The sequence below is a fragment of the Biomphalaria glabrata genome, chromosome 6, assembly GCF_947242115.1.
Source record: "Biomphalaria glabrata chromosome 6, xgBioGlab47.1, whole genome shotgun sequence".
NCBI classification, from domain to species: Eukaryota; Metazoa; Mollusca; class Gastropoda; family Planorbidae; genus Biomphalaria; species Biomphalaria glabrata.
Window position 1 is genome coordinate 25,811,329 of NC_074716.1, and position 27,054 is coordinate 25,838,382.

Sequence of the window (27,054 nt, forward strand, 5' to 3'; positions counted from 1 at the left end):
TTTATTTGTAATTTTGTCAACAACATGGCGCGGTCTGCTCTCTTTTTTCATTACTGTAGTGTAGTGTAGGTATAATAATAATATTTAAATTTTAAATATAATAATAATTATACCTTTTATATAGCGCTACTGTCATGCTTATAGCATGCTCAGATCGCTATGGTCCAATCTCATTGCCTTATTAAATCATTTCTAGATTAGATTATAGCAGAATGCTATTATTTTATATCTAATATTATTATTTTTATTTAGAGATCTATTCATCTATTTAACTATTACTTACAATAACTTACATCTAGTATTATAATTATTACTATTAATAATTATGAGTATTAAGTATTATTTATCAATATCATCCCTAGATTTAGTAGATTAGGTCTTACCTTATAATACTATAATACTTTTAATAAAATATAAAAGTTTTATATAATACAGACGTTACTTAAAAAAAGAAGATGATTAGGACTTACGTTCTAGTAAGTCCTACGCGTCATGCATTCAGTCATGCATTATTTGGCTAGCTCAGGCAACCCATTCCATGCTCTAATTTAAATAGCACTAAAGAAGGAGTATTTGTACAAATAATTTGTCCTAGCATATTGGCATATGGCGGAAAACAGATTGAGCTCTCAACATTCTACTTTAAGGACCATTTTTTTGACCAATTTCAAAATTACTTTTATTGACATATTATATATCAAATTTATTGCCCAAGAATAGAGGAATTCAAAAAAAATAAAATCAGAAGCAACAGACAATTATTTAACTTGAAAAAATGAGGTCAAGCACACTTACCCCTAATAATGAAAAATTCATCACTCACAGAAGATATGTCCCATAATCCATGAATTTCACAAATTCACAATATTATTTATAGAAAAATATATCCCAAAGTAAAGTATATTTATAGAACATTTGAAAAAAATATAAAAACAAGTTTTTTAAGTCATTTATGCAAATTAATTGAGCCACCCCAGACCCCACCCCCTCCGTAAAAAAAATTAGGTTGCAAATTATACTTTATCATTATCCTAAATAACAAAAACATAATCAGTTTAGACATATTATGTATTAATTTTAATGCCCAAGAAGAGAGGAATCCAAAAAAACTAAATTCATTATCATCAGACAAGTACTTAACATAAAAAAATGAGGTCAAACACACTTACCCCTAATAATGAAAAATCCATAATTCACAGAAGATATGTCCAATAATCCATGAATTTCACAAATTCACAATATTATTTGCTTAAAACTATGTCACAAAGTAAAGTATATTTATATAACATTTGAAAAAAAAAAAAAAACCTTAAAAAGTATTTATAATTAATAAATAAGCCTACTCTTCGGCCCACCCTACCAATAAAAAGTCTTTTTTTTTCTCTTATCTTCATGTTTTAACATGATACTATTTATATCAATTTTAGATAAAAGTTATAGATATGTATAATTTTAGACTAGAAAAGATCTAATATTAAATGAAATATTATCAAGATTTAGATCTATTCTAGTTCTTGATCACTTTTTAGATCTAGGTCTAGAGTACTCTACTTAGAGTTAGACCTAATAAAGCTTAACTTGCATGGTGCATGATCTTTCTATTGACTATTCTGTTTACTATCTCAAATAATCTCAATCTTTGTATCTGTAGTAACTGTTGCTGAGAAAAGAAATAAAAACAACTTTTATAATTTGGTTAATATGTGTTTGTTGTTATTTTTAACTATGTCACTATGTCGTCTATGTCTATTGAATCTCTTCTACTCTTGTTTATAATTGACTAGATCTAGATTTTTTCCACTTTAACTTTAAGTAATTTAAGATGTAGATCTAGAGATCAGATCTAATTTAACCCTACTGAGTTTATAAGATCCTATGAATTAGATTTAGATATCTAATATATAAAATCTTAGATCTAATCTACATTTAGATTCCTAGATCCACACGTGTACATCGCTAATTGACTATCTACTAGTAGTACTAGTTACTAGATCTAGATCTAGAAATGACTAGATCTAGATAGTAGATTTAGATCTCAGATTTTATTCCATGTTAAAATCTAGTCTTAAGTCTTACTATGAATTATATTTAGACGTAGATATAAGGCATTATATAGATCTAAGACCTAGAATCTACATTTAGACTTAGACTAGATCACTAGGGTCTTGATCCACGTGTGTACATCGCTACTTGACTATCTACTAGAAATGACTATATATAAATATAGATCTAAATTATTCTAAATCATCTAGTTCTAGGTCTAGATCTAATCTATCCTGATAAGAGAATTTAGATCTAGATCAGTAAATATTTAAATAATTTCACGCTTATTAACTCTAATGACTAGATCTAGACTAATCTAATCTCAGAGTCTAAGTCCAGTGACCTAGATCTAGTCCTAGACCTAGAGATCGATCTATGTCTAACTAATCTAAAAGCATTTCGCTAGATTGATTTTAAAATATGATTAAGATCTAGTCTTTATAGATCTAGATCTGTAGAAACTATTATAGATCTAGAGATAGATTAATTTAGATCTAAAATCTAAGTTCAAAATGTGCCCCCCCCCTCGCGCTGAAACATCGCATTGCCGGGCCGATTTTATGACGCATGCAATGTACCAATATTAAAGTAAAATAATTGCTGTAGTAGTCGATATTAATTTAAAAATTATAGGTTTTTAGCTTTTACAGACTAAGATCTCAATTCAGAGGTGCGCCTTCAGGTTGACTAAGTCAAAACGTGTGTTTGTTTGTTTTTATCGCGCGCGCCTGGCTAAAGATAGATACCCGTGTTCCCGTCCTTGAAGTTAATTATTGAAGAAAACGACATCCCATTATTAAAGCAGAATAATTAACTAAGCAGTTGATATTATGAACTGAATTATCTGTAATAGATTCTGTCTATAATTACCTTTGCTAGAATTATCGCTTCGAATATTTCTGAGCGAATGACAAAAAAAAAAAGCACTTTGAACGGGAGGTCATGAAGTCAATTCCGGCGACCTCCATTCTGATTGGTGTTAAAAAAAACGAGATTTTATAAATATTTTTTTATTTTAAATAACCAAAAAATAAAAAAAATAATTAATTATAATGATAGAAATACAAAAATAAGGGTTTTGAAACGAAAATCGGCAAAATGTAATTTATATTAAAAAAAAAATGTACACATTGTTTGGCGACATCACAACTTCAAAAATTGCATCGAGGCTATTTTTTTTCAAATTTAAGACAAAAGAAGCATTTTATTTACTTTTTTTTTTCTTTATGGTGTATAACAATCATTTTTAAATACTAAGTATGTATTTTATACATGAGTTATATTTCTAAAATATGTTTCTTACCTTTTGAAATGGGATCACATAAATCCAGAAGTAAATGTTGTCTGTCTTTTTGGCAATACTTCATGATATTCACAAATGCACAAATTCCATATAAAAACGAATTTCAAAAAAATTTTGCTAATGAAGCTTCCAGAAACATAGATCTATCCATCAGTAAAAGCAAATATACCACAGATGGTCTATATTCAGAGATAATGAATATTGAACTCGAAAAATGCATTTTCAATAGAGAATCTGTTTTCCGCCATATGGGATGAGGAATATGCCTCATATTTGTGTCTTTCTGAGTATTTAATTAAATTTTGTTTTTTGTATTTGAAGATAATGGTTTAGACAGTTTAGTGTTTTATGTATAATTGCTACTTTACTTTTGCGTCTTCTGTCCTGAAGGCTTTCTAAATTTAGTGATTTAACTAAAGGTGTTACATAAAGGATGTGTTAAAGCAGGCCAGAGCCCTCCATGGGCTGTAGCGCCACTAGGATGGATGGATGGATGTTACATAAACTCTAGTCAAATGTGAATATTCGTTTGTTATGAATCTCACTGCTCTATTTTGTGTCTGTTCCAGTTTCTTAATGTTTTCTTGAGTTGAGGGGTCCCTAACGGAGGATGCGTATTCTACTATTGGCCTAACCAAGGTTAAATAACATTTTAGTTTTTATGTTCTTATATAAATTTGATTTATAGAAATTTCTTTTAATAAACCCTAATGCTTTGTTGGATTTTTTGATAGTTTCATCAATATGGGGATTCCATGACAGTTTTTTTTATTTATTATAACACCTAGAAGAGAGGTAATTTGCGTTTATCTTATAAAATCTTCTTTATCTTATATTTAATACAGACGTTACTTCAAAAAAGAAGATGATTTTGTCCTAGGCGTCATGCATTTAGTCATGCATATTAACCAATGACTTAAATTCTGCCAAGTTACTGGTTTTCCTGGCTAGCTCAGGCAACCCATTCCATGCTCTAATAGCATTAGGGAAGAAGGAGTATTTGTACAAATTTGTCTTAGCATATGGGATGAGGAATATGCCTTTATCTTTGTGTCTTTCTGAGTATTTTATTAAATTTTGTTTTTGTATTTGAAGATTATGGTTCAGTGTTTTATGTATAATTGCTACTTTACTTTTGAGTCTTCTGTCCTGAAGGCTTTCTAAATTTAGTGATTTTACTAAAGGTGTTACTCTAGTCAAATGTGCATATTCGTTTGTTATGAATCTCACTGCTCTATTTTGTGTCTGTTCCAGTTTCTTAATGTTTTCTTGAGTTGAGGGGTCCCAAACGGAGGATGCGTACATTCTATTATTAAATAACATTTTAGTTTTATGTTCTTATTTGATTTATAGAAATTATTTTAATAAACCCTAATGCTTCGTTGGATTTTTTTAATAGTTTCATCAATATGTAGATTCCATGACAGTTTTTCATCTATTATAACACCTAGGTATTTTGCATTTTTTGTAATTCATCTAATTCTCTTTGTAAAATATATGTGTCTTGTGTTGTTTTTATTGTTCTATATATTATGCTATCGTCTCCAAATAATCTGACTTTTGTTCCTGAACTAATGCAATTCGGTAAATCGTTTATGTAAATTAATGCAGCTTGGTGTAGTTGTGTTAGGTTGCATTTGTTCCAGAGTAAGATTTTACTTTTGGGTTTTATATTGGCTACTGCTTTTATCTGACTGTGTATTTTTATGATCTCATGGTCTGATAGACCAGGGATGATATCATAATCTACTACTAATCCAGGTCTGTTGGTTAAGAAGAGATCTAATGTGTTGCCTAATTTAGTTGGCTTTTTAATGATTTGATCTAAACTTAGGTAGTGTAAACTTATCTTATCTTATATAATACAGACGTTACTTCAAAAAAGAAGATGATTACGTCCTACGCGTCATGCATTTAGTCATGCATATTAACCAATGACTTAAATTCTGCCAAGTCACTGGTTTTCCTGGCTAGCTCAGGCAACCCATTCCATGCTCTAATAGCACTAGGGAAGAAAAGCTCATTTATGTCCTTAAGGTTTTGGTGTTTATCTATGGTTAGTGTTTTCCAATTTATATAAGGTAGATCTAGACACTTTGACTTTTACATAATCAGATTTAGACCTAATTTTAGTTTAGATCTAGTGAATTACAAATCAATTGCCTTCAATAGTACAATAGGTACTTCAGCAAAAAAAAGTGTTTTGATCATATTGTTTTGTAATTGATATCATTAAATAGAACTTGGTTTAATCCCATTTACACAATTATAAAAATTGAGTTTCTAGGATAAGTAGATCTAGAAGGGAAGTTATGATTTTTTTTTTTCTTCTTTGGCTTTGAATTCAATAAAAAAATTTGGCACCCGAATTTTGACTTTTTGTTATTAAAGCATGCATATCGTTCTTATTACCGGTATTCAATATATTTGGTTCAATTTTTCAGAAGACTTTAAGCATGTTCTTTAAAGCGTGATGACCCCAATCTTTCATCTAAACTGATTTTTCATACTTTGACAGCCGGAGGAAGCTGAAAATAAAAATGACGAATTTGGTCGAAATTTGATTTATGCATGCACAACTTTTAACAATTACTCAATTATTTATTACATTATAATTTATTTACATTCACTTAATTTCATGACTTAATTCACTACAATAGACAATATTAATGATAATTTCGAATGTATTGATCTAGATTTATTGCAGATGTATATGTTTATTTGTTTATGCTTGCCCTGGATGTGGCAAAATATGTAGGTCGCAGCTGGAACTGCTAAAGATAACTTTTCAGTTTCAGTGGTGGGTCTATTCAATAATTTATAAAACGTAAACAAGACAGCGAGCTCAATATCTTTATTGATTATAGATCTACAATATTCTACAGAAAAACATTTAAACTACTATTGATAGGGACTGAAAGTCTACATATAGCTTAAATAACTGAAGCAAAAAAAACAATATTTTTAACAAGATCTACATATAGATGTAATTGTAGGTCTATAATATAGATCAAGATTCTAGATCTCTAACAATTATTCCACCCTTGGGTCCAGTTGGGTAAACCATGGTTACCATCTATCTCTAGATGATACTAAATCTAGATCTACTTCTTATCAAAGTGAATGGCTTTAGCGTGTCGACATATATACTGATTTAGAGCTACGTCAACACAAGCTCAAAGTGCTTTAGTCATTGACTAATTTGATCACAATATATTATATGGATCTCTCTCTGTCTCAGTGTCTTTCTCGAAAGAAATATAAAGTTCAACTATTATACATGTTTGTATAGACAAAAGGAAAAAATGTGCAGATATCTATAGGAAATTAGCAATGAATATAAACTTTTACTAAATATTGTCTGCATGTAACAATTTATATGAAATTTTCTCACTGGGATAGTAAGAATCTATTATAAGTGATTGATCCACAAATTTAGGCCTACTCGGCTATGGAAAGACACGGGCCATCATGTGAATATATCAACTAATGTATTCTGCAATTATTGCTAAATTGTGTATATTTCTATTTGAAAAAAATAGTCTTATCATTGCTAAATTGTGTATATTTCTGTTTGAAAAAAATAGTCTTATCATTGCTTTATTGTTATTTGATACGTATGTGATTTTTTCGAACGTTGAAGCCTACCTTTTGGATTGGTAAAAAAGAAAATGGGAGGTGAGAAAACTGTTTGTGTTAACAGGCTATTCAATAAAACGTCACTTATTCAACTTTTTTATTTTAGGTTCATTATGCCACCAAAAAAAAGATGTATTGGAAAAATTACACCTAGGGCAAAAAAAATGGCTCTACAACGCAGCACTGAAAGTGAAAATAGAAGGTAACAAAGACTTGGACATAACAGGGAGAGGAATTTCGCTGCAAGACTGCATGAATCAGAAGAACGATCCAGTAGGCTGCAAGAGAACAGAGAGAGAAATGTGACTTTAAGACAAAAAGAATCAGAAGAAGAAAGGTCATCTAGACTTGAGGTGTTTTAATAGGTTAGCTGAAACGTCTGAACATCAGCAAATCAGGCTTTCTGGAATTAGAAATGCTACAAATGTGTCAAGGGCACGTGAACAACTTAGCGATTTAAAAGGACTTTAATTACAGCCACCTTTATGATTACTCAAAGCATCCAAAGGTGCAAATATGGAAGGTGAATGTTCAATGTAGACATTGTCATGCATTAAAGTGGAAGGAAGAAACCCCCGTCATGTGCTGTTCCAATGGCAAGGTTAAACTGTCATCTCTCCAGCCACCACCAGAGCCTTTAAAATCTTTAATGTCTGAAAAAACACCCAAAGCAAGGCATTTTCGTCAACAGATAAGAACATACAATAAGTGTTTTCAAATGACATCATTTGGCGCTAAAAAAATTCAAGAACCTGGGTTTATGCCAACTTTTAAGGTGCAAGGTCAAGTCTACCATTCTATTGGATCATTGTTGCCATTGCCCAACAAGCGAGCTCAATTCCTACAAATATATTTTATGGGAAACAGCAACGATGAAGCTTCACATAGAAACACCCTGATACCTAACACGCAACTAGACATAATATTTGACCTGTAGCAGTTTTTACACCAACATAACCCATATGTTCAATTCTTTAAAACAAGTTTAGACAAAATGCCAACTGATGACTATAAGGTAATTATTAGAGCTGATAGAGTACTCAGTACAGAAAATCACTTTTGTGTGCACATCGTATGGATAGTCTGATTCACTTCATCTGTGGGGATACTTTAGCAAACTATAAACCAGACTTTCGAGCTGATTACTTAAACACGACATAAAGCAAAGCAAAGTTAAGGTTTCTTTAACAATGGAAGAAACAGATCTAAATAGAAACTTGAAATCACTGAACAGAAATGTAGGCTAACATTATCATAGACAATCTTTTTTTTTATTACTAGATGAATTGATATACTTCTTAAATAATTTACCATCTTTTTGTTCACGTCATTATTAATTATTCATGCGGAATTAATGCATGTTTTTTTGTAGAAAAAAAAACCCAGAGCAAAGCCGGGTAAAATTAAAGCTAGTATATATATATATATATATATATATATATATATATATATATATATATATATATATATATATATATATATATATATGTAATAATAATAATATTCCATGGACGTCACTAGAAGAGTTTTATTATTGTAGGGATGTGAAAAAAAAATCTTTAAAAAATAATAATTTTTGTAAATATATCATTAAAGTACTTCATTTGAGCTTTCCAATGATGTATAAATTATGACTGTATGTTTAGCAGTTAGAAAGTTATGATTTTTTTGTCCTGTTTTTACCTAACCAAAATTAACACTGAGCCCAATGGAACTGTCACTGTGTGAGAGGAAATTATGTCACTGGCTAAGTAGAGCTGGGCTAGGCAAGACACCCCCCCTCCCAGGTCAAAAGTTCAAAGTTCAGATTAAGTTTAGTATATGATTTCTAGCTCACAGAGCTGATTTTGTGGTAATAGTTCAGATACGCAGATACCTTTGCCGACCACCATGTTGTTTGTTAAGCATATTTATCTCCCTTACCTATATTGAACTTTCTATAACTTTTTTTAAAGAGAGTTTTTGTTCTTATGCTGTCAACTTATGATTTTTTAAGTGTATTTACTGAAATGAAGGTCTAAATAAAATGTTATTAATAAATTGATGAACTTGTTGTTTCTTCTTTTTTTCTACGTATGAAATTATTAATTAAAAAATATATGTTAACAATTAGATCTATAATTAATATAAAACAAATATGCATGAATTAAATGAAATGAAACACGCATCTAGATATACATGTTATGTTTAATTATTATTATTTTTCGAACAAAATTATGCATTATGACTTAGTGATCTTTTGAGAGCAATGACAATAAATGATATAGATCTAGTACGGGAAACTTATTACTATAAGAAATAATACTTTTATGTTTATCTGTTGATGATTAAGACTACAGTTAGATCTATACATTTCTAACGAATTTTAAGCGCTCTCTATTTTCGTAAAATCACACCACGAAGAGAAAGAATTTTATGAAGCTGACACATATCAGTGTCCCTTTCTCTTTCGCCGTGAGGTCTTCTGAGTGGAGTCTACTGTCTACCAGAGATTGTTTGGCGTGTGTTTTATGATCAGATAGGACTAATGTCTGTGTTTATAACTCTTACCACTACCTCTGGCTCCACCTCTCTTGGAGGGAGGATAGGTCGAGTGTAACTAGATCACGAACGTCTTTGTTAAACGTTACGTAGCACCTGTTAAACTATCATGTTTCACAATCTGAAATTTACTTTGCATAGAGTGGGGAACAAAAGCCAATGTATAAAGAAACAGATAAGAAGCATATACACTACTATTTAGATAATTTATGCATCTTTACTTTCGGAGTTCATTAAAAAAAAAACTCCTCACCTATTACACTAAATTTGTTTAAGATGTGTAGTTGTGTGTGTGTGTGTGGGGGGGGGGGTAGCGACTCCACCTACCAACCCTTCTCTTCACATGGATCCACTAGCGCCCATGTATTACATTCCGTTACGGAGTCCAAATCAAGTTTTTCTCTCCCGCCGTACCGTACAGGTGGCGATTGTCTCCATTTATTCTTACGTACCTTTAAACCCTCGCTGCGCCGGCCGTCACACGCGATCTTTGTCTTTACGGCAGAACTAGGTGTGATGTAATCACCTTCCCCTGTTCGGAGCTTCGCTGCGCCGGCCGTCACACGCGATCTTTGTCTTTACGGCAGAACTAGGTGTGATGTAATCACCTTCCCCTGTTCGGAGCTTCGCTGCGCCGGCCGTCAAACGCGATCTTTGTCTTTATGGCAGAACTAGGTGTGATGTAATCACCTTCCCCTGCTCGGAGCTTCGCCGGCGCCGTGGTCATATTAGGTCATCTACTGCTAGGATCGCTGGTATGCTCATAAAGGGAGAAGGGCAAGGTATGGTGTTTTACTTGGTCAAAATTTATCCTTCGCTTTCTTTGCCGGTTCGTTTCACCGACATGCAGTTCAACTGAGGTCTAGTCGGATGAGACTAAGACTCAAACGTGACGCAACATAAACGATGTCACGATCAAAACTCTCTTGGTTGTATCCTAGAATGTCGGCCAGCTTCTACAGATAGTTATGTACGACAAAAACTCCCGTGGTTGGATCATATCGTGTTGTGATGCCATTGTAACATTTCCCGAATCTGTTATAAAAGGAGTTCCCTTCCACTCTTCAGTCCTATCATTACTTTCTCTACCTTGTTGTAGATATTGCTTGTTCTTATATTGTGCATTGTTTTTCATTCAATATGATTATAAGTTACCGTACATAATAAGAGAAGGATAAAGAACTTGTACTTATAGCTACCATATTTTTTTTTAACTCCAGCATATGGAGCTGATGAAAAAAGATACAACATGGGCCACAACTGCAGAAATGCTTGCAGCTGCTACACTACTGCAAAGAGACATCTATACATTCTCACCAAACCACAACAAAACAAAATACTCATGGCTATTATTAAAACCTTTATTTCATGATGCAAACACATACATACTATCTCACACAGACAACCATATATGCTGCAACATAACACTATTGCATACAAATGGTAATCACTTTGATGTGGTTGTACCACAAGAGGCCACATGTAACTGTTTTTTGCCAAATCCACTGCTTGGAGTATGATGCTTTAGCCTAAATTTTTAAGTGTTGATTAATATTTCATCTTACAATCTATTCAGATTAGATCTATTTGGCTATTTGATTTTTTTCTTGCATGCTTTTAATATCTTAAATAACATTTAATGTCTATTATTTTCATGTATTTAAAGTCAGGGTACCGGTATCTATTTATTTAATTACTTTTATTTTGTCAATAAAAGATATTTTGTTAGGCTTAGAGTTATTTTTTTATTTTTCTATTAATTTTTTTGTCTGTTGTATTACTTTAACTACATGATTTTAATTTCGATTTTTAGTTATTTTTCAAAGTACAAAAGATTGTTTGCAGTTTAAATGAATTTTAATATTAGATCTAATAGCTGCTAGAAAGAAAGACAAAGCAGCAACAGAAAAAAGTTGGCAAGTAATTCAAGGGAGATAGTCTAGTATTAAGCCTTAAAACCAAAATGGCGTATTTCCAATGACAATATATGGTAATAAGAAATAAAACTTAAAAATATATATTTTAAAAACTATTTATCTCCGAGGAAATCAAATTACATATTTGTAATCTGCATTTTTTTCTGCATATTCTGAAAATATAACAGAAACCTGATTTAGCGTTTCTAGTGTCGTATACTAATACCAAATTATGGGGTCTTGAGCAACAAGAAATGTCAAAGAGGTGCGAATAAAATGGTAGTGGCATTGTTGTTAGCATATTTGGTGTCAGAGTAGTCTCCCTTGACCAACTATTTAAAAATTGTAATCAAAAGTTATGAAAGAATAGATAGTAAATTTGAAATAAAAAGCCTGACATGTTTGTTTTTCTGTGACAAAAATTTGTCTACATCCTAAACTGTACATTCCCATTGTTTTCTTTGTTAAATGGCATTTTTTACTTTGTAAATGCCATATGAGACTTGCAGTGATAAAATTTGGTAGAATTAAAGCCAGGCATGATATCTAATAAACAAAAAATATTAACCTTTGTACTCTATTTTAATTTCTGTATTGTTAAAAACAAAAGAAGTGATATTTTCATTATAAGTAAAAAAAAAAACGTAATTAATTTAAAAAAAACCCTCCTCATTAAGCATTTTATAGGCCATTGTCTAAAGTAGTCAATAACACACCTTTAAGCCTCTTATATTTCATTAATAAAGTATTATCTATTTCCAAGTGCAACCTGTGAAAAAAAAAATGTAATCTCAAGTTTTTAGGTCATTTTCTACTCCACTTTTCTGTTGTTTTTTTTTTCCATACCCAATTCTTGCGCCCAGGCACAGCTAGTGGCATTATAAACCGCTAGGCCATCTAACAAGGGAGCTTGAATTCCAATCCCGACTCAAGCTGAGTTTTATTTTCTGAGCACATGAAGGCAGATCCACAAAAGAGCTTGGATAGAGTGCACTGAGTATACTATTAGCATAAAAGGTGCACCATACATTAATAACTAAAGAAAAAGCTCTTACTTTGAGAGGTTGTCTCCACATGCTAAACAAAATACATAAACTTAAAACAAGAAAAAGGAGCCGGGGGGGGGGGAGTTGAGTAGTAAAGCGCTTGGCTTTCCGAACTGGGGTCCCGGGTTCGAATTCTGGGGAAGACTGGTATTTTCAATTTCAAGATCTTAGGGCACTCCTGAGTCCTCCTAGCTATTACTTGACAGTACTTGGGAAAAAGTCGGTTGGTCATTGTGCTGTCCACATGACACCCTCGTTAATCATGGGCCACAGAAACAGATGACTTTTATGTCATCTGCCCTATAGATCTCAAGGTCTTAAAGGGGAAAGTTACTTTTAAAAAAAAACAACAAAGCTTATATTAAGTGTAATTGTATCAATTAGTTTGGATCAGTCATGTAATTAAATTTGTAATAGATCAGACCAACAATAATAAATGTGAGCAATTATAAATATTTTGCCATTTTTTGTTTCTTGCGATTTCATGTTTTTAGCTTTCTCGATGTGTTATGATACTATCACCTGTCTGGACCAGTTGGGGAAAAAAGGAGGGGGGGGGGAGAAGGGGGTGTCGTGTGAATTTTACCATGACCACTTTTTAAATGAATTAAAAAAAAAGGACCCAAGCATCCTCAAGTGGTCCAACTGAAACCATCACATTTGTGTTATGTTTCATTTCTTTCCCTTGTTATGACTTCAACTGAAGACTGTGACTATGCTGGGAATTTCAACTAAAGACTATGATTTTGTTATGGTTTTAACTGAAGACTGTGATTTTGTTATGGTTTTAACTGAAGACTGTGACTTCAACTGAAGACTGTGATTTTGTTATGGTTTCAACTGAAGACTGTGACTTCAACTGAAGACTGTGATTTTGTTATGACTTCAACTGAAGACTGTGATTTTGTTATGGTTTCAACTGAAGACTGTGACTTCAACTGAAGACTGTGATTTTGTTATGACTTCAACTGAAGACTGTGATTTTGTTATGGTTTCAACTGAAGACTGTGACTTCAACTGAAGACTGTGATTTTGTTATGGTTTCAACTGAAGACTGTGACTTCAACTGAAGACTGTGACTTCAACTGAAGACTGTGATTTTGTTATGGTTTCAACTGAAGACTGTGACTTCAACTGAAGACTGTGATTTTGTTATGGTTTCAACTGAAGACTGTGACTTCAACTGAAGACTGTGACTTCAACTGAAGACTGTGATTTTGTTATGGTTTCAACTGAAGACTGTGACTTCAACTGAAGACTGTGATTTTGTTATGGTTTTAACTGAAGACTGTGACTTCAACTGAAGACTGTGATTTTGTTATGGTTTCAACTGAAGACTGTGACTTCAACTGAAGACTGTGATTTTGTTATGGTTTCAACTGAAGACTGTGACTTCAACTGAAAGTTGTGATTATGCTGTGACTTGAGCTTACCTTTGTGACTTATTCGTTACTTGAACTGACCATTGAGACTATGTTGTGACTGAAAATGAAGATTTTGACTATGATTAGTGTTTGGGCTGAATATTGTGACTAAGTTGTGACTGGAAACCTTAGACTATATATATACAGGACTGCCAACACTAAGGGTCATTAAGCATAAGTTTCGTTCAACTCCAAAATGTGAGATGAGGTACTTCCGGTATAAACTTATTTTATGAAATTCACGATGTTTGAATGATAATGCCAGCTTGGATAATATATTTCTCTTTTCATCACATTTGACAATTTCTTTTTACATTGTATACTATTAATATGAGTTAAATAAGCGATTAATGAAAGAGTCAATACAGTTTTGAGAGTGACATTTATTACTTAGGTAGCCTATAGGCCTATAATGGGTGATAGAAGTTAAGTCTGTGAGTGAGTCAGTCTAAAAAAAAACAACAATAGTGAGTCCCTGAGCCTACACACTGACATCTTTACCAACTTTTATTTACATCTAGATTCTATACCTATTTTTTAAAACTTATTTGTAGTTTTTTTTTAAGATAGCATGCAGTATGCATTATATATATATATATATATATATATATATATATATATATATATATATATATTAATGGAGAATGAAGCTGTTAAAAATTACAAGCAATAGTGTATTTATGACTAATTGAAAAATATGCATAAAGCTTTCAGCTCTGCAAGTTATTAATTTTTTAAACTAATTAAATCCTAAATAACATCCAATTATTCTAAAAGCCATAAAAATCATTGATTGTTCCAAATTTTGTCTTCACTTAATAGAATTCTAGAATCATTGTTCCTACTTCAATAAAATTTAATTGTACACGTAGTAATCATGTAAACTTTGACCCAGACTTAGTGACCTATGGCTATAAACTAGATCTACATATACGACCATACACACTACTATCATTTGTGTTTGGGAAAAAATGGCTTAATGGGTTTTTAATTATATATATATATATAAACTAGTTAGAACACTATCTATGTAAAAGCTCTTTTTTTTAAGTTGGTAAATCAGATTTTGTTGTTATAAAAATCTGGCTATCTCTATCGCACTGTTACCAAAATTATGCCGAAGAAATATTTCGAACGAAGTGTTTATCTTTAGTGATGGTTTCTTTCTATAGTAAACTAATTCACCGGAAGTCATTCTTCTAACACTACACTGCAACCAAGGACGCCTCGGTGTACGGGACTTATTGAATTGAATAATATAGGCGTGGTGCGCACAGTTGGCAGTCCTGTATATATATAGTCTATGATGGAAACGAATATTGTGACCATGATTTTACTGGAACTGAGAATTGAGTTACTTAAAGAACATCGAAATTTGTGTCGCAGTCCAATGACCTATTAGTTTGGAGTATCACTGTGTACCGGTATGTGAGTTGACTGGAATTATAACCCAACGCACATCACAACATGTATGAAAGATATAAACTATCACTCTAAGTTTCTAAAAAAAATGGAATTCAAAGCTATACTAATAATTGATCAGTTTTATCATTTCATTGAATCACTGAAAAAAAAAGCACATTCTAACATTTAGTAAATATTTAGTCTTATTGTATTGAAGCATTTGGAAGATAGCGTGGCATGGCTTCTACCAGGCCTCTATGTAGGCTTCACCTTCATCTATCCCTCAAGTCTTTTGGACCATTGGGGCACCCCACAAGATTTGTCGACTGTCTTTTTCCCATTCTCTCTGTCCTTTGCCTTGGATATATTCTCTTTCAATGACAGGCCCGTCTATTCTTTTATGTTGTCTTCCTATCGCTTTCTCTGTCTGCCTATTCTTCTTTTTCTTGGTACTGTTTTTTTACAATACCTCCACCAACTGACCTGCTAACTCTGTAGGCTACAATCTGGTGTATTCTCATTAAAACTCCTTTCAGAGGCGGCTTTAGTGTCATATCAGGACCACAAATATTTGTACGATAGACTGACAGTGACAAAAGATTCTATTTTCGAGGGGTCCCCTTATGGCGCGGGGCCTGCATCGGTTGCTCCTTTGCCACCCATTTAGGCCGCCTCTGAGCCTGCATCGGTTGCTCCTTGCCACCCATTTCGGCCGCCTCTGCTCCTTTTATTAGTGCGACGATCTTTTGAATAGGGCCTACAATCCAATCAGACACGACACTATCACCAAGTTATTTAAGGATCGGACTTGAATAATTCAAAGAGAATCGCTCAATGAAAGACTTCCATAACACTGGATGGAATCAGTTGAACAAAGCGTGGTGTGTCATGTCAGGGTCAAAACGATTTCGATCTACGCCCCTCTAAGCAACATAAATACATCTGTACGTTGTAGGTACCATACTACTTGTAATGTTTGGTTTTCATTGTGTACTTAATCTAGACAAGATTCGTATATTTATAAATGCTTTCGAGCTAGTGTTTTTGAGAGAAGTGGGATTTATAAGACAAAACTCAATTACAATTAGTTGATGTTGAGAGGTGTGTGGACTAGTAATTGGGAACATCTAGGGCTACTAAATAGGGGAGTGTCTAGTTGACAAAGAATCGAGGTAGAGAATACGTATTGCGCCTGGACGTGGCTAGGCTCCCACTTTTTTTTCTCTTAAAGAAAAGAGGGAAAGGAAAGGTTGGTCATTCTACCATGTGATAGTAATTACTTTTTTTATCTCGTAGTACCGTCATTTTGTAGCGCTCAATCTGATGTGTGGCTGAGACATATATTTGGCACACAGCCCGTCCCATTGGATGCTGTTAGATAAGATAAGATAAGATAATTTTTATTGATCCAATCAAATGGAAATTCAGTTTGACAACAATTGACAACCTCTGTGTCGTTTGTAAAATATTTCTGACAGAAATGTTCTAGTCTTTATTAATCTTGACAAACGTTTTAGGGTTTGTATCTCTAGGCCCTAGTCCTTGACCAATGCTGTACATTTAGTCTCAGTGTTGGATTCAAATGGCTTGTAGATTTCATAAACTGGCGTAATGTGGGTTTAATGAACTGTCGTTGAAGATTTCTAGCGTTAGCTTTGTCAATGTGTGTAGTCTTCCGGGGCTGGCGTAGTCTAGACATACAATGGAACTGTTTCTGATCTTGACGCTGTGGAGACACCTGCAGTGATCGATAGCATTGCAAAGGTCAGAGTTCACGCGATATGTCAGTCTTGTTTTGCTTTGAGATTTACCAATACGAATACATTAGCCGCCATTAAGTGTGTTGAGTACATGTAGTTACAGATCATGTGAAGTGACTTCTGTTTTAATCCTAGAAAAAACATTGTTGGGGATTAGTTGGATGTAACATTGACTGTATAGACTTGGTAACAATGTATAATACGACTATGTAATGTGAGGATGGCAATACAAAAAAAAAAGGCATTTATAAAATTATACACTGAAATTCTACCTTTGATTTATCTTTTTTTTTTGTTAGGACATTTCTTGTATACATCTAGATCTATTTTTGTGTATGAAAGAAATTATGTAGCCTGTTTTTCTTTCTTTAGACACAAGCTAGTTTATACTTACAATTACATTGTCATTAAAAAGTCTTATCACCACTTCAGTTATTAATTAAGGTTGATGCTTTAAACATTTTAGAAGTTTGGACAATTATTTGTTCCACATTTTAATTTATACAAATATTGTTTTTTTGTTTTGTTCACAAAATAAAGATGTGAGGATGAAAGATCTGGCCAGTAATTGTATCCATAGATCTGGGCGATAGGACTCCAGAGATGCCATTAGAGCCTGCCCAAGGTGAGTACAGTCATTGAGCTGTAGTTGTGCTGACTAATAGACATACTACTGTAGATGTTGATTTAACAGAGAATATTAGTATAATCTAGACTTGGGTATAGTATATAGGTACTACACCTTTACTGATATAGACTAACCAAGGCAGGATGGCTGCCTGGTCGTGTGGTTTGCGCACTGGACTGTCGTTTAAATTTTATAGATGGTCTCTGGTTGAAACGCTGCCGACTCCCATCTCCCGTCGTCCTGTGGGAGGTTTGGATTAGGAAGTAAACTATTTTTAACTCTGAAGGAACATCCGAAACATGTAAAACAAACATTTTATAGACTTAAGTTATGGGTATAGTATAGGTACTACACCTTTACTGATCTACTGGCAAATCTCCTTACATTTCCCAGTCCTGTTTTCTATCTTGTTTTAAATAAAGCCAAATACTTTTCTTTTATTATCCTCATTCTCAGTACTTTGACTTGTGGGTTCCATTTCAGTTCTTTACACTTTGTCATAGTTGGCAACTTGAACAAAGTGTATCCAATGCAGGATCATCTTCTTTCTGATTTCTTCCTTGATACAAATATGGCAAGTAAAGTTAGATGTTTAGCCAGTGGATCTGAAGATTTCTCTAGAGGCAACTTTTGTGAACTAGATTGACTATATCTTCTGATGATGTTTGCTATCCTTCAGGTAGCAAAGAACTTATTCTACTTCTTAGCATTTAGGTTTCATCTGCTCAAATCTTTTGCTCTTTTTGAGTGTTCTCAATGTAATGCTCTGTTTGTTTTTAGGTGTAAGGCCCTTTTGGTTCAAGTATTTTCAGTGTAAGACTGTTGGTTAGAGTGTTTTCAGTGTAAGACTGTTGGTTAGAGTGTTTTCAGTGTAAGACTGGTAATCAAGGAAACCTTTCTACATATTTTCTTGATCTGGATGTTTTTTTGAACCTTGATATACATCTCTTCAAATTTGTATCACTTCTATTGCTACTCAGTCTCAGGTAAAGAATTATTTCCATTCTCTCCTTATTGTGTTCTGTACAGGTGGTTTGCTATCCTTCAGGTAGCAAAGAACTTATTCTACTTCTTAGCATTTAGGTTTCATCTTCTGCTCAAATCTTTTGCTCTTTTTGAGTGTTCTCAATGTAATGCTCTGTTTGTTTTTAGGTGTAAGGCCCTTTTGGTTCAAGTATTTTCAGTGTAAGACTGTTGGTTAGAGTGTTTTCAGTGTAAGACTGTTGGTTAGAGTGTTTTCAGTGTAAGACTGGTAATCAAGGAAACCTTTCTACATATTTTCTTGATCTGGATGTTTTTTTGAACCTTGATATACATCTCTTCAAATTTGTATCACTTCTATTGCTACTCAGTCTCAGGTAAAGAATTATTTCCATTCTCTCCTTATTGTGTTCTGTACAGGTGGTGCTAAGAAGTTTCTTTACACTGGCCCAGTCAACAGCAAAAAGTGTGAAAGTGACCAGTGGTCATTAGGGATTAAACCAACAAATCAACAAAGTCCAAGAGGTCAGTTCATGTTTACAAACTGATTATAATTGCCATTTTTTATTAAATTAATTATCCCTGTGATGTTAGTATCACATATGTATGTGGCTACATTCACAGTATTGGTCCCCAATGAAATTTTTTCTTATTATCTTAATGCAATGTCACTATCTACATCCCATCTTTGAAGGGACCTTATGATCAAATGGTTAAGAGACTGACCACTGAGATATGATTCATTGTTGATTGTTAGTCACACAAATATTTTCACTTCCTCTGTCCATCTAAGTGATTAAGAAAACGTAATTATTTTATAATTCTTGATCTCCTTATCCTCTTCCTGGTTTCTCTGGAATCAACTCTTTCTTCCTTTTCCCTTTGGATGCATCACTGCAAGGACCTGATCAGTTTGTATGCTGTTTTTTTAAGCATGTGTTACTCAGTTGCTACTATTTCTCAGTACTCAGTTGCTACTATTTCTCAGTCAGTTCAATTTTACTGTTTGATTTTCTCATTATAAGCTAAAAAAATAGTTGATTTAAATTTTTTGTTTTTGAATTTCCCAATACAATTCAAGAAGCAGAAACATTGATATCTGGTCAAAATGAACTATATCTTGTATTGATTTTCTTTCCAGGGTTGTCTGTTGATTTAAACAATGCTTGGAGTATCAGAAATGTTGGACTCAGCACAAGAAACACATCAGCCAGTCACACTCAAGTAGACCTTAGTAAAAATGTTCAGGCTGGTCTTTATTCTCGCCATGGAGGTTTGAATGGTAAATAATTTGAACAGTTAGTACTTGTACTGTACTGTACTTAAATAATGTGTTAATCATTAAAAAAAACAAAGAACTTTTACTTTAAAAATTACTTAACCCTAACATTACTGTAATTATTTTATTTTTGTGAAAGATATATTGTTATTAAATATATTAATCTCAGAGTATAGATTATATGCTATAATATCTTTTTTTGTTGATTGAAAGTCATCACCATTGGTTGTGCTCATGATGAGATTAGGTTTTCTTTTTCACTGTGATGGAGTTAATAGTTTAAGTTCATAACATTTTCAAAAAAAGAAAAAGCTTTGACATTTTCAATCCGATAGTTCTTGTTGCTCCTTCACAAAATTCGCTGATGATGCGGCTCTTCTTGCCCTGCTCTCAGAGAGCTCAGACGTAAATGAGTATTTCAAAGAAATAGAACCAATTGAAAAATATTGTAAAGATAATTTTTTATTATTAAATGTAAAAATAAAACAAAGAAATGATAATCAATTTTCGTAGGGACAAGAAGGAAAATGATATTGTTTCTGTAGCTGGAAAGACTATTGAAATTGTGCAAACCTTTAAATACCTTGGTACTATCCTAGACAATAAACTAAATTTTACTGCAAATACTGATTATATCAGCAAAAAAGGGCAGCAAAGATTACGATTACTAAGAAAACTGTCCTCGTTTAATGTTAGCGAAAAGGCCTTGGCTATGTTTTATCACGCTCACATCTGCAATATTTTAAGTTTCAATATCACTGCCTGGTATGGCAATCTGAGCATTAAAAATAAAAATAAACTTCATAGAATCCTAAATGCTGCTGGCAAAATCATTGGCAAAAAACAAACCCCATTTGGGCAGTTGTTTGAGAAAAACATCTATAAAAAAGCTAACAAGATCCTCGAAATAAAGAATCACCCTTTGTGTCAGGATTTTGTGATTTTACCATCACAAAAGAGATACAAGACACCGATAGCAAAAACAAACAGACACAAACACTCTTTTGTTCCCCTAGCAATCAAATCATTAAATAAGAACAATCTGGTATAAACTTTGTCACATGTAAATTATGAGTGAGTCTGGTGTGAATGTACATTTTGGTTACTTATAGTTATAATGTTTTTTGTTTGGTGTAATGCACAAATTGTAAGACAAATTTCCTTACTGATAATAAAGATTATTATTATTATTATTACTTATCTTAATATAAATGTTAATCGACAACAATGTTTGTGTTCAGGGCAAATTGGTGTATCAAATAATCCAGTGGCCTCCCCTGGCAAATCTTCAGGTGTGTAACTTTTTAAACTATCTTTTTATTTCAAAGTAAGTCTCTTGAAATAATTTGTTGTCCTGTTGGTTTGTTATTTCTACATTAATGATTCTGAGCAATTAGAACTTGTGAAATAGAAATGTGTAGATTCTGTAGATTGTTTGAGTGTTGTGTCGTTCATACTATCGATTAGACTTTTGACAAATGCTATGAATGTTAAATGAAGCACAGTGAACAAAGTGTAATGAACAATGACTATACTAATTACAAATCAAAAGATCATGGCTATACACATACATAGCTTGACCTCAAACACTTGAGCTAGCTGCTATGTGCAGTGGAGGGTGATACCAGTTACACATGAGATGTATCAAGCTCACCAGTCTTCTGTTGCCTTGTGTTCTCACTTTATAAAGACATGAAATAAATCAGAAATAATATTTGGCATATCATTATCTCCTGTATTCAGAAATCATCTCGCCTAAAAGGTTACTAAAATCTGTTGAAAAGAAAGAGTAGTTTGTCATTTGTGCTAGACTTAAAATATTTTCATAAATAATGGAAAGAAATATACCAAACCTGTATCATGGATCATTAGGTCTTAAAGTTAAAACTGGACATTTATTTACATAGCAGCATGTCAGTTTGTAACTAGTATGTCCTTTACACATCTTTTCATGCTTTTTTGTTTTCATTAGGTGTTCAGTGGGCGAGCTCTGGACACAACTTCTCCCAAACATCACAGATGTTGACTGCAACAGCTGCACAAAGTTCTTCCAACTCATCACGAAGTAGACAGCATTTTTCCCCTTTAGATGATGATACTAATGATTTTTGACAGTTTTTGTTGTTGTTGTTGTTTTATTTATTCATTTCTATGTGTAAATATTCTTTAAATAGTGAAACTACCTGATGATTGGACTAAGACCATTCGTTATAGAAGGCCTGAACACTGCAATGTCACAACCTGTGGGGAGTTTAGACCAATAGCTCGCTGCCATGTCACAGGTCTGTATGATGTGGCAACAAGCTATTGGTCTTAATAGCCCACAGGCTGTGACGTTGCAGGTGAGTGGTGAGGCCTTCTATAATGAATGGTTTGACCCAGTGACTCTCTGGTACTTTATATATATATATATATAGGTATATATATAAAGGCTCTTATGTCTAATTCTAATAATTCATTAATACATTTACCTAATGCATCCAAATTAAAATGCTTAAGAAAATATTTTTTTTATTAATGATAATGAAAAGTGAAATAGAATATATATAGATATTTTATTATAGTATTTCCTGATATATTTACCATCTTTTGGTTTGACTATCAGCTGTATATACTCATTTATGTTATCTGCAACTCCAACAATGTAAAGTTGTTCATATTAGAAGTTGGGTGAATCTAATATTCTTCTCTTTGGTATTACAGCTTTCATTGTTTATAATGACTTTGGTCAGATTAGAAATATTGAAACAGCAAATTTTCTGTCAAGTGCAGTCTTACCTTGATTTCTCTGTCAATTTATTTCAAGCCTCCTTGTTTTATATCTTCCCTCACCATTGACAAACGCAGGTTTTCCATAGACAAACGCAGGTTTTCCAGTGCAAACAAGACCTCATTTTATATCATCTGAGAAATAAATTTGGATATCTGGATTGTCTTTTCTTCACTCATTGCATTTGTTGACTTTTCCCAGAGTTCAAATGGATAAACTAATACTATAGTGTCAACAAACAAAAAGTCAAACTTTCTGTACTGTCCCCCTCTCATCTGCTAGTTTTGAATATTGATACTTGTCTAAAATTCTTCAATTATGCAAGTTTCCTGAAATGTTTCTATTAAGTTTTTTAAAATCAACTAATGATGGTGGTCATCCAATAACATGCAGGAGAATGGGCAGTGAGAAACATTCTGCATTTTTTTGCTGCCTAGACTCTGCCAAGAAACTCCCACTTGTTGACTTCTGGGTATTCTTTCATTTAACTACTGTGTTTTTGTCTGCTAAATAATTTTTGTGATGCCAATGTAAAACAAAGTTTACTCAAGAGGATCACTTTGATTCCTCCCCAAAAAACAGCCAGGATCATTGAACTTTACGATGCTTATAGCTTTTAAGTTTCACTTCATCAAAATACATTTTTTGATCATTTTCATGCACCCCTGTGAAAAGACATAGTGTATTGGGTGTCTTTGATTATATTCTTTTTCAAAATTTCAAACAGTAAAGTATCTTTTTGAGGATTCCAACTCTCACCACTTACAATACAGTCTATTTCAGTGGACCTTATACTGTAATATTTGTTTAGGGGTTTCAATGATGATTAGAGGCCTCTGACAGGTCAGTTTCATGGAAATGTCCTTGATGTTTGCTGTCAGATGATTTGTCCATGTCAATAACAACTTGACAATCTTCTGTCTGCATTTGGTGGTAAACTATTTTAATTAACTGATTGTTTGGTTTTTGCTGATTGGGAAAGTGTTGCAAGTCAGTCATGATATTTGTGTTTGGCACCAAAGCATTTCTTTGCAAAGTTTCTCCTTTATTGTTTCCTATGAAATAGATCTTTCAAAACTGTCAGTGTTTAATAACAAAGATTTATTCAAGTGATAGACATGATCAATGAATGATTGGCATTGTTTTTAATTCCAAAGATTACAGAAGAGTGCAGTGTTTCATATGGCCATGCAAACCAAGTTGTGACCTGCATATTTTCCCACAACTGATGCAGACAAAGCATATTGAGCCTCGAATGTTGGCATAAAATCAGATTCTTGAACTTTTTTTTTATTGCCTAAAGGCTGCCATTGAAAAGCCTGATATTCTGATGGATGTTTTTTGTTTATTTTTTTTTCTCTGACATTCAAGTTTTCAAAGGCACTGTTTGTGGTTGAGGGGGAAATTTAATCTTAGCATTTGGTCAGCTAAATGTCAGGTATTTCATTCTTTCATTTCAATACATGACAATGTGTACACTGTACATTCATCGTTTCTATTTTGCTAGATTCTAGTACTATGATGGCTGTAGTCAAAAATTCTTCTTACTCTGGTTCTTCAAGTTTTGATGACAAGTTTGAAGATTTTGGTAACTATGCAAACCTGATTTGTTGTTACTTAAATAAGATAGATAATTTTGTATTGGTACAATCAAATGGAAATTCAGCTTGACTACAATTTGACCACCTCAGCAAAACTAACAATAAAACTATAGATGCAAATACGAACCTACATTTACACACGAAACACATACACACTCACTAATAGCGCTTTGTGAATTACGGTTCTATGTACTTCTTGATGATGACTGATGACCTTGTAACATATTTCAAATCTTGATGGTCTCTTCAGATTCATGCAAATGTGTAGCAGTTATTGTGCCTATGCTATTGTGTAGTAAATATTTTATCACAAGATTGTTGCAAACCTGAAGCAATATTTCTATTCCTGTTATTTTGAAGTTGTACTCTCACTTTATTTGTAGCCTCAAAGATAATTCACATTTCAGAACTTTTTTTCAGTATTGCCTATTACAAATGTATCTAATTTAGTTTAACAATTTCAATGCACACTTGTATATGTTTTAGCAATGGAAAAAACAGTTACTATCTACCTATTTGGGTCAGTATGCTGCTCTGGATGGATAAGTCTGTACATCTAAACATGTACAATGGGTTTCCTCAACCCTGTTGGGAAAAAATATTAGGGAATATTGTCTATAGGCAAAGTAACACTGAGTTGTAAGGAAGATTGGCGCTGAATTTATCAAGTACGTCTTTTTTGTGTGTTCAATAGCTTGCAAATGACAAAACTCCTATGATATCGTATTTCAATTAAAATGATAATATATACAGATACCTTACAATTTGCAATATAAATTTGAAAAAAAGTAAATATGTAATTTACTACTAGTAGAGAAAAAAATACATGAAAACTTTCACTTTATATACATTATACATGTATACATTAACAATTACAAGTATTTAGGCATTTTCTATATTTCTCCTTATATTTCTAATTATCATTGGACAAAATTTATGTGTATAATATAACACATTTGTTGTTAATGCAACTTATCAGAAAAAGAAATAAATAGTCATAGTTATAAATAATAGCAAAGTCTGGACATGAGCTGTGACAACTACTGAATGCTAAATTAAAAAAACAAACTTTGGTGTGAACTATTTATGTATTAATATCATTTTTGTTAAGTATTATAATCTTTATTTAATCTTAAATTCTTTGCTCTATCTTTCATTAATTTTTTTTACATAAATTATTCTTTCCTATATCAATATAATTCTGTTTCCCTGACATTGAAAAGAGAGTGCCACTAATTATTTACCTATTCAGTTTGGAGAAGGTTCCAAGCTGCATTCAGCCACTCAATGAACACAACTTAAGCTCCCATTCTGTTGTTCAAAATAAAGTTTGTACTTGCTAAGGTTGATGGAGGATGTTTTTGTTGATGTTTGAATGAATGTGATGACTGAGAATATAAAGTAACTGGAAATGAACATTTCTCTGAGGTTATATTTAACTCATTCTTTGAATGCTAATTAACATAATTGACTACACAGCATTTGTTGTGAAGCATTTAAAAAAAATATTCATTGTACTTTGACATTTTTAAAACTTTGAACTCCCTTCCTTTCCATACTTTTGATTGAATACAGGAATTACCTGTTTGTAAAATGTTTGACATGTTTCGAATGTTCCTTCAGACTTGAAGATAATCTACTTCCTAATCCAAACTTCTTGCTGGATGACGGGGGATGATAGCGAGCAGGGAATGAACCCTGGACCATCGAGACAATGAATGATAGTCCAGTGTGCACACTGCACCACCAGGCTGCCTCATATTTTCAGGCTGAAGTTGACATTGTCATTATGTGGCCTTACAATTGCTATCAATTTGTATGCTATGCGCACCTTGAAATTATCAGCAGTGTGTAAGAAAATATACAATGAGGTCTAACTAAAAGTAGATTTGCTTGTCTCATTCAAGCACTAAGGCTATATTAATGTAGGTCAGCTACAACCTCAGTTATAGAATCTCAGATAACTTCATTATCTAGTAAAATGTTTGTCATAAAAAAGTTTAAAAAGTATGATACTTATACACAATGTCACTTTACCTGCTACTAGATCATTATATTCATCATTATGAACTGTAAATTTCAGTCACTTTAATACTTTTGTACTAATACCTCCCCCCCCCCCCTCTTTTCCAAATTTTTTTGTCTACACAAATCAAAATTTGTTATGCTTCATTGTTATGGTAAAAGGGAGATTATAAAATGTCAACATCAAAACTGAAATCAAATGTTATCTCTCTTAGTATTAGATTAGCGTAAAAGGCAAAAATAGAAATGTATGTTCTTACCTTCTTGAAGAAGATTTGTGGAAAACAAACTTTATATTACAATTTAATAAAACAGATTCACTTCATTTACATTTTAGCAAGATGCTTTAATATGCTGTGAAATTTTTGAAATTGTTCATTGACATTATTTGTTCATCTTTCTTGCAACAACATTGTGTGTTGTTAATTACCATTCACTTTAGTTCATTTGTCACTTTAAACAATGTCCTTCATTTAATTCAGAAAATGTTTTCTCTTGTATATGAACACAATAACTAAATACCTATGCCATTGTTTTCTACAGTCCAATGTTGTTGATGTATCAGTCTGCCTGTAACAAGTTTATTGCCTCCAATGTGTACATTATCTGCAACAAAGGGTAAAACTTCAGAACTACCGGTATTTGTTACATGTTGCATGTTAATGGAAACAATAAAAATTGATGTACTTTTGAA

The 27,054-nt window shown here is 32.7% G+C and overlaps 1 protein-coding gene and 1 long non-coding RNA gene across 11 annotated transcripts; one reads left to right on the plus strand and one right to left on the minus strand.

Annotated features, from left to right (window-relative positions):
• LOC106066470 (uncharacterized) lies at positions 1 to 27,054 on the plus strand. 10 transcript variants are annotated; one of them, XM_056032721.1, is made up of 7 exons: positions 2 to 65; positions 7,092 to 8,000; positions 17,617 to 17,701; positions 19,106 to 19,210; positions 19,827 to 19,967; positions 21,206 to 21,256; positions 21,937 to 27,054. In XM_056032721.1, exons 3-7 carry the CDS (start codon positions 17,680 to 17,682, stop codon positions 22,074 to 22,076), a joined length of 459 nt encoding a protein of 152 aa, XP_055888696.1. In that variant the 5' UTR covers positions 2 to 65; positions 7,092 to 8,000; positions 17,617 to 17,679; the 3' UTR covers positions 22,077 to 27,054. The 10 variants fall into 10 exon arrangements, with proteins under 10 accessions (XP_013080954.1, XP_055888696.1, XP_055888695.1 ...); XM_056032720.1 differs by having other exon boundaries at positions 12 to 69; XM_013225500.2 differs by lacking the exon at positions 7,092 to 8,000 and having other exon boundaries at positions 1 to 65.
• On the minus strand, positions 10,874 to 15,100 carry LOC129926787 (uncharacterized). The gene is made up of 2 exons (XR_008778522.1): positions 15,020 to 15,100; positions 10,874 to 13,970 (listed from the first exon to the last, which is right to left on the minus strand). It is a non-coding gene; the product is annotated as an uncharacterized LOC129926787 (long non-coding RNA).

Excerpts from the sequence above, each read along its gene's own strand:
- LOC106066470 (XM_013225500.2), top strand. The coding sequence starts at position 17,680 with ATGCCATTAGAGCCTGCCCAAG. Across the intron at positions 19,211-19,826 it reads AAATCAACAAAGTCCAAGAG|GGTTGTCTGTTGATTTAAAC; the intron begins GTCAGTTCATGT and ends TTTTCTTTCCAG. Across the intron at positions 19,968-21,205 it reads TCGCCATGGAGGTTTGAATG|GGCAAATTGGTGTATCAAAT; the intron begins GTAAATAATTTG and ends GTTTGTGTTCAG.